At 41.6% G+C, this 13,220-nt stretch overlaps 1 protein-coding gene across 2 annotated transcripts in view; it reads left to right on the top strand.

Annotated features, from left to right (window-relative positions):
• The first annotated feature begins 2,069 nt into the window (after nt 1-2,069).
• notch1b (notch receptor 1b) overlaps nt 2,070-13,220 on the top strand; it is a 42,186-nt gene continuing 31,035 nt past the window's right edge. For both annotated transcript variants that reach the window (XM_085181315.1, XM_085181314.1), the window contains exons 1-2: nt 2,070-2,413; nt 3,073-3,154. In XM_085181315.1, the coding sequence (XP_085037441.1) occupies nt 2,356-2,413; nt 3,073-3,154 (140 nt within the window). In that variant the 5' untranslated portion in view covers nt 2,070-2,355. The remainder of the gene's footprint in view (nt 2,414-3,072; nt 3,155-13,220) is intronic.

The raw sequence follows: 13,220 nt of genomic DNA, 5'->3' as shown, positions 1-13,220 counted from the left end.
AAGGGAACTAAAATACAACTTTCTGCGTGTTATTAGTTTAGTCAGATTTTCTTTGTCTATTTGTGACTGAAGATCAGGTAAGACTTGGTATAGAAGTATAGAGTATGGAAAAATGTACACACTTTTTCCATACAACCCTCATATAGGTTTGAGACTGACTCTGCTACAGAAGGTATGTATGGGCTTAAAAATAGAAATCTTTGGGACATTATAAGGCATTATTTTAATAGTTATTTCTTCCCAAAAAAAAACAACATAAAAGGAAATATTTAAGTTGATGTAATATTTTCTTATTAGCTCTAAATGTGAGACTTCAACTACTGACCCCAGAACACTAAATAAACAGGTGTCATCAGTTTGTTTTGTCTAATTGTGCATGACAACCGTTACCTGTGTGAAGTTGCTTAAAGTCTGTTCACAAACCACCTGATGGGAACTGCTGACTCTGCGTACTGAATGAAAATTTGCGTGTACCTCTGTCAGCATTTATTTATCACTGTAGAAGATCATAACTGCTCACAGGCTTTGGCTGTTTGTCATGCTCAGGTGGAGGGGTGCAGCTCTTTAAAGACAAGCTAATAAACTAATGTTCCTGGATTCATGGCTCATCTGGCCAATATTTGCATCTATATTTGCATATACTGCACCACTGGCTATATTCTATGCTTTTCGGCCCTGAAATAACATACAAGAGTTCACTTTTTTTGTTTAGTTGCTTCACGGTGCTGCTCGTATTTGGATAATTGCCAGAGTAACTGTTTCAGTTTTTCTAAATTATTGTGTAAGTGCAAGTTGCTCAACTGTAAATGCTGACACCTATCAAATCAAAAATGATCAGTGCCACATTAAATGAATTTCAATTTTTATTTGCTGTCTTGGTTAAACCTTTCTCCCAGTCTCCAACTCCAGCTTCCTTTAGCTGACTGTGTGGGCTTCTGTAAAAAGCAGGTAAAACATGTTTATGTAATGGGGATTACTGTTGTGATTCTTATTAATAGTAACAGTTTTTTAATGATCTTCTATCCATTATACTATTTTGTTCTGTGTTCTAACCAGGTCTTGTACTGTTATACCCCCCCCCCCCCATATTAATTTTTTGTTTAGTTTTATTGTGATTATTCTTAGTTTTCTAGTTTTCATTCTTTTGATCTTGCAGCATTTTTGTGAATTCATTTCCATGAAAATCACTTTATAAATAAACTTTACCTAAGTATTCACTTGAAATGGTTATGGAAAAAAGGGTAGCAATGGTTAAAGTTATCATTATCAACCATGTACTGTTTTCAGAATTGGGTTTACAGTTAAACTTTATTTTATATGCAAAAAGGTGTTACTGGGTATCACTTCGACCTCTGTAGAAAGAGAGAGTTGTCCTGTGAAAAGGCATGATAATACAGCACTATGCTGCTGTATTAATACCAGTCTATTCGTGTATAAGCAGCTTTTGTAAAAGTGTTTAGAAAAATCCATAATCACTTAATGTATTTTGTACTATATAGCATCTTAGGTCGCAGAGTAACAATGAAAGCTATCTAATAAAAGTGAATTAAGTAAAAATCAGCATGTTTTGTTTTTTTGTTTTTTTAAAAAAAGTGAATGCACTGACTCAAAGCAACCCTTTCAAATTAAAAGACTCCAATCAGGACTACCAGCATTTGAAATATTAAGTTGACTAATAATGTTCATGTTTATTTTCCTTGAGTTTGTGTAATGTTTTACAGTAAAGTGCTGTCACTATGATTAAAATGGAAAACTATCAGGCTTGTGAAGTCGTTTAACCACGTTAAACTGGCATAAAGTACAATAAAGTAGAGCCTGTCTTTATTTAAGCTGTTAAGGACTAAGATAATTCATAGATCGACTGGATTAACGCCCAGTCCCTTTTTTTAAAGTGCCCAACAGTTTCTTTTTAACTCCCACGGTAAATACTTGATGTAATCTGCAGGACTAATGATCTAGACGTGTTAATTAACCTCTCACTACATGGGAAAACCGCTCGGGGGAAACACAAACAAACTTTCTTACTGTCACTTTATCAAGTTGTGCAGCTTGCGCCTGTCTGGGGACCAACTGAGTGATTGTTCATGTGTCCGTGGAAGAAAAACGCCCCTCGGTGCGGAGCGGCGGATGGAGATCAGATCATTCCCAACTCGGGACCCGAAGTGACAACATCTCATGCTCGGAGTTCAGCGTTACTGTTTGTTTGTTTTTTAACTCTCTCTCTCTCTCTCTGTGGACCTTACTCAAGGATGAACTGAAATAGTTTTTGCATTTTCACTGTCGAAGAGGAAGACACATTATCGGATCTATGAAAAAACCCACGTGGATTTGTACAATCATTTTAAACCAGAAGGAATGCATATTTTGTCTGTCAAACTAACTTTCTTGTTGTCGCTGATAGGAGTAACACGAGGTGAGTGGCGGGGGAATCTCTTGGTGGTAGTTTCCTGCTTGAGAAAGTTGAGAAAAAATCATTTTTATGACTATTTAGTCTGTAAAATGTCCAAAAGTGTTTGAATTGATCATGATGCGCTCACTTTTTTGTGAACTGAAACTAAAGTGCAGAATTTTCTAAACTTTATTGCCGCCTGCAGGGTTCATCTGCTAATTAACAGTCACGATGTTTACTTTTTTTTAAAATTTCTTTTGCACCTGTTGGATTTAGCAAAACCTTTACGATTTCACCTCTCCTGGATCAGTTTGCGCATTTTTGCTCTGCAGGCAGCTCTTGAGCACTTGCCCGGCAAACACTCAACTTTTTCTCACTAGTGTGTAAACGCATGCCTTTGCACTCTGGATTGGGAGCAGTGTGAGCGCGTTTGTGTGTTTTAATAATATCGCAAAGCTGTGTTATCCTCCGAGATGGCACAGTCTTTTTTTAAAAAAAAAAAATTAGGATAGCTAAACTACAACATGTGATTCACACTTAGATTTTACATTTATGGGGAGAAACAAACATATTTGGAAGCTGTTCTTTCTGCAACACCTGGAGGGATTGTTGTACAGGCAATAATCAGTCATTTCAGAGGAGTGTGAGGAAAGCACACAAGTATTAAAACTTTCTGTTTGCAGGTCTGAGATGCTCCAAACAGGCGGAGTCGTGTTTGAACCAGGGGAAATGTCAAACAACTCTAGATGGCAACGAAGAGTGCAAGTAAGTTCAACAACTGCATTTGCTTTTTTTTTAAGCCAAAGAATAATAAGAAACATCTGCACGGAAGAGATGTGGGATTGTGGAATCTATGAGATTTATTTATTTTATTTTGCATTTTTATTGTTACTCTTCTGGGATGCAAATGGCCAGCGAGCTGAGACAGAAACTGAGTGGACATTGATGAGGACAGGGGTCACCCGATGAGAGAGAGTGTGTTACTGCCACCACACTCTCTCCTCTGCAGCCAAACTCTCGCAGCCCTAAATCTTGTTTTTCTTTTCTTTCACGAAGCGACAGCTGGGTTTGCCAGAAGCTCGGCGACCATTGTTCTCCCCTACGATTAATTCTGTGTGACTAATCTGGGTGAGGCTTCCCAGAGAGACCCTCAGACCCTGTCCTCCTACAACCCCCCCTCCTCTCTCCTGGGATTTGGTCCCCTCCTCAATGGCCCTCAGTGCTCTCTCTCTCTCTCAGTCCCCTGGACAGATGGCAGAGGCTGGAGGATTTTCTAAACTGCTTAAAATGGGGACGAGTTCTGCATTTTGTCTGCAGAGTTTTGTGTTTTGAGATGTTTTCACTTCAGATGCTCCGACAACATGCTCCCGCAACAATAGCCTTCGTTGGCTCTATTTCCACCCTGGCATGAGCTGCATCAGCCAGTGTCATCTTACTGTCGCAAAGACCGGTGACCGCCGAGTGATTGGGCTGGCCAGGTCACAGCTTTGGGACTGAAAGACCTTGGCAGCCATCTTGGCCCTTTGCCACATCTTAATTTGGTCTTGTTTTCACCCCCACCCAATCCCACCCCACCTCCTCACTGGGCCACAAAGCAATCATTGTGCCCCTGCACTGTCTTCCCTCTCAGACGTCTCCAATTAAACATGGAGATGGGCATCGTCGCGGTTTTGAAAAGGTTTGAGCGGGCACACGAGGTTCAGCATGCCATTGTGTGTTTCAGTGTTTTTGCCCTCATTGTGTTAGTTGTCACCACACCACCAGAGGGCCAAAAAAAAATAAAGTTCAAAGGTTCTCCGAGGTCAGGCAGACTGTCTAAATAGACATAAAACAGACAATAAAACAGTAACTGCTTTCGATTCCATCTTTTCTGAAAGGGAGCTCTGGGCATTTGGTTTTGCTTGCATTTCTATTACAATATGTTATTCACAGTGATATGAAGTTAAGAAGAATTTACTCAGCTTTGTGTGTATAAATGTGTGTAGTTTCTCAATGTCAAGAGTAAATCTAATATTGTTAAAAGTAGAGATTTAGAGCAACATTTAAGGGCACCTTGAATTACTACACAGTCGCTGTTGTACTAAGTCCTGTGTGCGAGTTTTAGAACTTGAAAAGAGATGAAAAATGCACAGAATCAATGCAGGATAAGCTGTTATATACTTGTAGACTTTCAGTTCCTAGTATTAGGCAGACCAAGTCACTGGATTTTTACTACATGATGCAAGAAACGGCACTGCTGAACTCTTCTTTCTTTTTCTTTTTTTTAAAGCGAATTCTGCCTCTATCACAATATTTTGCTTTGCAGTCTCTCACTGATGAAATGCCAAAAGTTATTTTCTCAGCCTTTAAAAAGCTTCCCCAGAACCTTAAAACACAATATACAATCCTAAGTACTTATCAGGTTAATTGGCCAGTAAGCTGATCTTCAAAGTGAACCAGTGTAAGAGATTAACAAACCAGCTTCTTGCTTCACTCTACAGCTCCAAAACTCAGAGAGATGCTTACTGATGCTATCGCTCTTTTTACATGAACCTCATTCTCCAAGATTGATGACTTCCATAGTAAGTGGGTTGATCCAGCCAGTGCTTCAGCTCTTGTTAAAGCAGCACAGCTGGAAGTATCACGACACGAACAGCGAGAAATAATTGCAACCAGGTGGATCCTGTTTGAAGCTTAGTATAAAAATAGGTGTAAGATGATGATTAATGTGCGCTTTTTTTTTAATCAGTTAAATGTTTACAACATTCTCAGCTCACAGATTGTGTTTTTCTTCTTCATGCTTGTCAGAGTTACAGTCTGGGTTTCTCCTCAACTAATTAGCTGCCACTCTCGAACTCAAGTGCTATATCGAGGTCAAGTAAGTGGCATTGGATAGTTCAGTTTTATGTAGTTTGTCAAAGATGCCTACTTGACATGCCATGCCATAAATACCTCATCCTCGTATCTGGCTTGGCCCAATGACATCCCAACTGAAGTTTATCTCCGGAGAGCTTCGAGGAGGCCTCTCATTTACTGCGTAGGCTTGGCAGCGGCAGAAGGCAGTGACAGAGCTGAGCCAATCCAGACTAGGAAAAATAACTCACAGATTCCAGTGGCACAGTGGCCAGAATCAAAGCGGCTTGCAGCAGAGCTCCCTCTCTTTCCTGAGAGTTGAGAGATGTCAGGCTGGGACAGGGGCGAGGAAGGATGCTGCTGAGAGATCACATACTTCCACCGTTAGCTGGTCAAAGTGATGAAAAAACGCAGCTGAAAGCATGTTGATAGCAGCGTGAAGTGGTGAGCTGTTGCAAGGCTTTAAGTTTGCATAGTAGGTGAAGGATTGGTGAATCAGATGAATACTATAGACCCACTGTCATCTCTCGACTATAGCAGCATCCAATGCCTTTATTTACTTCAGCTGCAGAAGGTAGCTGGCCCTTGTTTGAAGCTGCCTTCTAATTCCCTTTGTTTGGTCATATTACTAATCATTTTGTAGCTCAATTGTGCAATTTAAAGCAAACAATTTAAATTAAAAGCCATCTGGCATTTAGGGGGACAAAAACCCTTTATCCAGGTATTTAATTATGAAAAGTTTATAACTTTATCATACACAAAAGTTCCAAGCACTGGGGCTTTAATACATTTTTTTTTTCAAGCTAAGATCTAATCATAGCAACATGACATGATGCCTTGATATGGTTCATTTGCAACTTTCGATTGCATGCGACAGTCCTTGTGAGTAAACTAAGTTGGCCCACTTGTTGCTGAGATGCATCTGTGTGTTTGTTTGTTTCCAAAACTTAAGCTCTGCTCTCAATTTATGAGCTTGAAAGCGCTGTGCATAAAGTTTTCCACTTTCAGCCTGCACACGCTGAGCTGGTTGGAAATTCCCTGAAAAAAAATACGGATAAAGCTGTTTATTTCTAATTTATCATTAAGAACACACCTGCCTTCACACACCTGTGCTCCCAGCGACACTCAGTAGCCATATCTGCTCCTTTGATTCTTGAAAGGGGTTAACAAATTTAGGCTCTGAAAATGTGAGAAGTTTAATCCTGCTGTTAGGATCTGCTCATTTGTTGGCATTTTGAGCAAACGTTGCCTCAGATAACAGCCAGTCGTTAATTCCTTGCTGGTATGTGCAACTGCTACAGTATTAGATCCACCTTCAGTGAAAGTGAGCCCTTGTCTCTCCAGTTCTGGGCATTCTTCAATGGCACCTCTGTTCACTCCGGTCAGATGAGTCTATCTTAGCCTCCCCCGCATGCTCTCCACTCCCCCCTGCACCTCTATTCAGAGTCAGGAAGCAGAATCCAAGTGGCCTAAGGGAAGAAAAGGTGCCGTATCTGATCATATCATCACACAACGAGAAGCACATAGTGCGAGCCTTTTATATGGCCACTGCTGCCAGTGTTAGGTTCCCTTTGGCTCGAGTCCGCCTGGTGAGAGGAGAGCTCTGGCTGACTGAAGCGACTTGGTGGTGGGGAACCTCAGTGCCGAGGATTAGTGATATTTGAACCCCCCCTGTTTGGCATATGCCAAGACAAATCACATAAACTTTGATCATAGACTAAAAGGACTGACAGTCAGCGTGTGTGTGTGAGAGAGAGAGAGAGAGACAAAGAAGCTTTGCACACTCCAAACCACACTTCCTCATTTCTTTTATTTTCCTTCCGGCAGACCACCTGCCTTTGGGTTATAGTATAACAACTAGGAGGGACACACACTCTCCCATACAGCAGCATGCTCCATAATACCCATGATTACTTGTGGTTTTGCCCATTCAGCTTCACATAGAAAAATGACTTTGTCTGCCAGGTGTGCTTTTAGCTTGCAGTCACACTCACAAACAGAATAATTAAGAGAGTGGGGCGTGATGCCTTTATCGTGAACCAGAGCAGTTTATAACAGCAGTAATACAGATTGTAGGACTGATATTAGTGTCTGTTACATGGCAACAAAATATAAAAAGTACAGATTTGCTCAAGGGTTAAAAGTTTCAGCAGCAATCATAGTGTGCTAGGATTGTTTGGGAGTGGTCAGAATTTGCCTTTGATATAAAGGTCTGCACTCTCTGTGAGTGCACCAAATATAATGAAGTGATCTAATCTAACTTTTATTACATTGAAGCAGGGGGTTTTATTCAGTGGGGACACTGAAGGAAAGGTGTCGAGGTGAATTTCAATTGTATTAATTGGTGGAGATATTTCTCAAGCTCTAACACTGATACAATATTTAAAGATTAGAAATGTAATGCAAATAAACATTAAAAAGTCACAGTATTACAACCAAATATTTCCACCTCATGCCAACACAAAGCTGTAGAGCATGGACACATGACTTTTGGAGGTGTTCTTTGTGACTGCCACCAGGATCTCAGAAGTCCATCCTTTGGGTCCTGTGTGTTGTGTGGTGGAGCCTCTGTTGAGGACATCTTTGGGCTCCTTGTTGCTTTCCTCTCTGTTCCATGGTGGCAGGGTGGACTGCAGGTGCAGCCATTGTGGTTTACATCAGAGCATTGCATTGCAGTGATGAATTAACTTGCTTCAACCATCAGTAGGTTTAATCTTGGTGTTATCTTGTACGTATGTTTCGAAATAACAGAAGAAACGCTTCTTTTAAAGGTAGAAAACGCCTGATAATCATCATGTTTTACTAGCTGCCTTCAGTGTTTAAAATAACAGGACTGACATGAGAAACTTGGCAAACAAAGTAGTAAATAAGTAAGCCAAAGGTGCACGGTTTCTATTATTTGAAGTATATGCAGTGACAGCTTTCACTCTTAAATCAACCTGATAATCTGATAAGAAAGAGGCTGGAAAAACCTAAAAGAAACATGTATTTGTCCTTTTGAGCAGTAGAAACTTTCACTATTAAACATTGGCTGTTTGGAAGTTACAGTCATTTCACTTTGTTTTGTGGCTGTTAGTACACACGCAGGGTTGTCTTAACAGCCAACAGTTTAACAGCGATGTACATGTTGGACAATTTTTCATGCTCTGGCTCACCCTTCAAGTAACAACCTGAGGATCCCGTTGTGCTGTCAGTTACACCTTCAGACACCCGTGAAGCCCTTAAGTGGTTCCCAGCCTCGTAAAGTGGCAGTAGCAGAAGTCATTAGTGCTGCTATTACGCTCATGACATGCGCGCACACACACACACACACACACACACACACACACACACACACACACACACACACACACTGAGTGTTTTGTCCAAAGGGGAGCTTTTTCTTTCCCATGGGCTATACTGCTCCCAAATAAACAGGGTCTCTAATGAAGGCTGCCAGATGTGGGCTGGCCAGGTCAGCTCTCCTGTACGATTAGAGAGGGAGGAAAGAAGGATGAATGTAAAGAGAAGGCAAGAAGTGGAAGCGCTTCCCCCTGTAATTTCTGTAGCCAGTTGGGATTTGATGGTGACTTTGGTTTCATTTCCACAACAAACAACAAGCCTGGTTTTTGTGCCAGGTTCGGTTTTAGTGAAGAGTTATTTATATTTGCGCGATTCAAGCCGAATGCATGTGTGAAAGAGGTGTTTGCTACTGTGCAGACTGCTGGGAAAACACAGGAGAGGAAGAAAGAGAGAGGTAAGTGTCGTGGAAAAGAGGGGAGAGTGCCCCTTCACCCCTGGGCAGTGCTACTAAAACAGATCCGATGAGACCAAAGGGGACTCAGACCAGACATGAACCAAACAGCCAGGAAATGAGATAAGGTGGTGGGGAGACAGGAGAGATAAGGGGAGGGGGAGAGAGAGGAACTACATAATTTGACTCCTAGACACAAGGTCAGTTAGTCAAACTTATAAGGGAGAAAGGAGAGGAGGAGGAGAAAAACAAGTAGTTAAAGAAACTGGGAGAAATGTGACAGACCATTGTCTCGCATGTTTCACACATCAGGGGATCGTCCACTTCAGACATGTTCTCACCGCTGGAAATACAGGTGGCAGGACACATGACAGCCACTTGCTCCCTGTGAATACACCGGACAGGATATTGATTTGCTCTCACATTTGCACAGCTGCACATCATGCAGGCATCTTTACTCGGAAGTCAACTGATTAAAGACAATCCATTTAAATCACTTTTGACTTTTTCTTGGTGCTTTTTTAATCAGACTAGTAAATTAGATACCAGGAACATCTCTAGATTAATGTCCAATCCAAGTGATTTAAACATTCGTGTTCTCACATGTACCTCTGTTGACTGGCATTCAAAATCTATAAGCCATAAAGAAGGTGGCTGAATGGCTATTCCAATACTGTTATAATCTATCATACCAACAAAGTCATAGTTTTGACTTCCAGTTTTTCCAGTTTCTTCCATGATAATAACTTAAATGTCTTTATGTGTTTGAAAATGTTACTGGAAAACGAGATGGGTGTTTTTAATACCCAGCAGATCAAGAGAAACAAAGAATTATCCTAAAAAAAAATCCTGATCAAGTTGCTAATGGAAATGGAACCAGACAGTGATCTGTTTCTCACAGAGCTTTACATGCCACAGTAATTGAATAAATACACAACCTAATTCACTAAGCTTCTCAAAGAGCACATAAAGCAAAGCCCATGCAGCTGCCGAAATCTCTTTGCTTATTCTAGGTTTTTATTTGTATACAGTGCACATGTGTAGCCTACATATTACATGCTCCCATCTGCGTGTGACCTCAGAAAGATGGCAGATGGCAGATTGGCTCGGCACTGAGGAAAACCCCTTTAGAGTGACGCCTGGCCGAGGGTCAGATGTCACCACAACATCTGCTGCAGGCTCGAGCCGCCGCCCGGCCCTGTTATGCATCCCATCAGTGGTGCAGACCTGTTGCCACGGGCTACAGCGGCAGCGACTGAAGAAGAGATGGCCCGGGAGCGAGCGCAGAGGAGAACAATGAGGGCTGCTGGGGAGGGATGACAGAAAAGATAATAACAGTATCGGCCTTACCGCGGAGATAATTCCACTGCTGTGCTGCAGTTACACGATACCTCCCAAACACCTGATATTTGCTCAGCTTCTGATTTGTGCTCCACTTTTCATGTCTTCTTTATTTACCTTTCTAGCAGCCCAGTTTATCGACTGCTGTTGAGATTATCCCGCTTCCCGGGCCGGGCAGATTTCACTTGTTGAAGCAGCTGCTTTGCTCTGTTTGTTTTGAACACAGCCAAGACTTGATAAAAGAGTCGTTGAATATCTTTTGTCTTACCCACCTTTTTTTATGTGTTTGGGCTCTTATCGAGGCAGTTAAAATTGATGCCCGTAAAAGCTGTTTTGTGCTGAGTGTGTACTTGACAGGCTATCGCCAAGTTAAAGAGCAAACTGTTAACATTCTTTGTCGAGCGTGTGCTACAGTTGACTTAATGCTAGCATCCCAGGCGGAGTGTGTTTGAATAGTGTGTCCACGTGCTTTGAGGTAAGGGTGCAAGGGGCTCTGTCTGTTTGTCTTTTAGACCTTGGTGTGAGATGCAGAGCTGTTTTTGTGAGGGCAGAAACCGGTTTCAAAAGCTAGTGCAAGTCTTTTCCAAGACCCATAAAGGGAAGCTGCCAGCAAGCCCCTATTGAGGTTTCTCAGGTTAAGAATCAGGACAGGAGGCTCTTTAGAGTAAACACCAGAAAATTCCTTCTGCCTCCTTTCTGCCTTTCTCTCCTTGAAAACCAAACCAAACCAGTTCCAGTTTCCTTTCTCTCAGACGTCTTTGTTTGTCCCAGTGCACGTCTGTGTGTCTCTGTCTATGTGCGTCTGTGTGTGTGTTTTGGATTTTTAGCTTTTCCTTTTGCCTCGTGCTTGGCCTCCAGCATTGCAGACCACAAAAAAAAAAAAAGTTGCAGAGCAGCTTGGAGTATCTTGGAAGAAACTTTTGGGAGGATGAGCATTAAGCAGATGCGAGTTATAAATCCGACTGTGCTGTCTTACAAATGAAAAGAAGGGGTTTTAGGAGAAAAGGGGTGAGAGAGAGGGTTTTGGAGGGAAAGAGTGCACAGAGGGGCGCGAGTGGATGCCAGCAGCCATACAGCTTTGAACAGAGGAAGTGAAAAAAAAAAGAAATCAGGAGTGAGCACATATAGTGGAAGGACGATTCAGAGAAAGATTTTTTTTTTTTAGGGGGGGGGGGAGAAGAGGAAAGAGGAGGTCTAACAGCTGAATACGCCCGGCCTGTGGTCAGCGCTGAATGGGGAGGAAAAACAATGGGCCCACTCATCCTTCGCTCTCCTTTCTATGCCTCTCTCACTCCTCATTTTTACTGCTAAGTATTTGTGGGGGTGGTGGGGGGCATTCATTCAAATACCAACACTGTAAAAAAATGTCCAACTCAAGATGTTATTTAACTTTGAGTCCTTAAATTTCCATTCTTTTGATTGCTATTTTAATTTTTTACAGTATGTTAATAGATATCTCAAAACAGAAACAACTAATTAAAAAAATAGTAAATCACAACATAATGCTTGTGTTTTTGTGAGAGATGAGTGCACGGCCCTCATCTCTCTTAGTGTTTGAGGACAGTAGTCAGATGGGGTGCCATGGAAAGGAAGGAGGCTAAGTGTTGGGGATATGGGAGACAAGGGGTAAAAGGGAGGGGGGGAATGACTGGCCGGGGTAGCAGCTGCTGTCTCCTCATTAGCATGCGCACCTGCTCCCTGCGGCCTTTTTCCAGCGAGCTCGTGTGGCGCCTCACGACCTCAGCACCCGCCACCGCTGGGGCTTAGCTGGACTGGCCTTCTAGCAGCCAAATTTTCTCTTGGCCGACTCCCCACCCCCAGACTCACTGCAACACACACATACTTCCACTGTCCCCTGTCGGGTTAAATAGAGATGCTCTATGTGGAAGAATGTCCATAGATTTTAATGTACAGCTGTTTTATCAGATTAGCTCAGAGTGTTGCTGCTGCATAGACAGTCTGAAATACTTTGTAACTACTAAATGTGAATTTACTTTTTTTTTTTTTTTTGAAGTTTTCAGTGTTGCTTATTTAGGTTTATTTGACATTTCATGACAGATTGAGCATTTCTCTTGGTTCAGATTGGAAAAACCCAGAGTTCAGCGGGACAGGACGCATTTTATGTGCATAAGTCAAGTCTAATGGCTCAGTCTGGTAATTCTCCTTAGACCAGGGTTTGCCTCTTTTCTAGGTGTGAAAGATTTATGTGTCTTTTACTGGCATTTGGAAACAATGTGTCCTGAAAAGTTGCCAACAATTTTACTGTAAGAGAAACGGCAGTATTTTCAGATCATTAATCAAAATGTTTTACAATGTTTTGACAGATTAGACGTTTTCCATCAAAGATATTGACTATGTGTCTTTGAGAGGACCTTGTAATTGGCTAAATGATGGATGTAATAACAAAGTGTCTCATTTGCACATTGTAAAGTAATTTGTGGAAAATGTGTGATTGTTTTTAATTTTTTTATAATAGCTAGACACATTGTTGCTTCACATTTCACTTCCTTTGAAAAGTTGGTCTTCAGAAAAGGCTTGGTTTACAACAATTGTGGAGTTTTTTTTACTCTTGGCTCTGTGTGATGTCAGTTACAGCAGATATACTTAATATGGTTATCTCAGGCACACAGCTCTGACTCTGAGCACAGAAGCCCCACCCACTCTGTTCAAACCTTTTGTTCATGATACAAGCAGCCAATCAGAAGAAAGCTGGCTTCTTTCAAACAAATCACATTGACCTGGTGTTAATAAATAAGGATTATTTTTCACTGTGAATCGCATAATGCTCTCTGCTAGAGTCCATGAATAAGAATATAGAGCTGGAACGAGTAGGTCTACTTTTATAAATGCCCTCAGACTAAATGACAAGCATGCAAGGTGCCATTCTTTTCTCTAGACGTGGTGAAATGCCACCACTCACTGCTA

Source organism: Neolamprologus multifasciatus, chromosome 12 (assembly GCF_963576455.1).
Source record: "Neolamprologus multifasciatus chromosome 12, fNeoMul1.2, whole genome shotgun sequence".
NCBI classification, from domain to species: domain Eukaryota; kingdom Metazoa; phylum Chordata; class Actinopteri; order Cichliformes; family Cichlidae; genus Neolamprologus; species Neolamprologus multifasciatus.
Note: the sequence above shows the minus strand (reverse complement) of the source record. Positions and strands in the feature narration are given on the sequence as shown.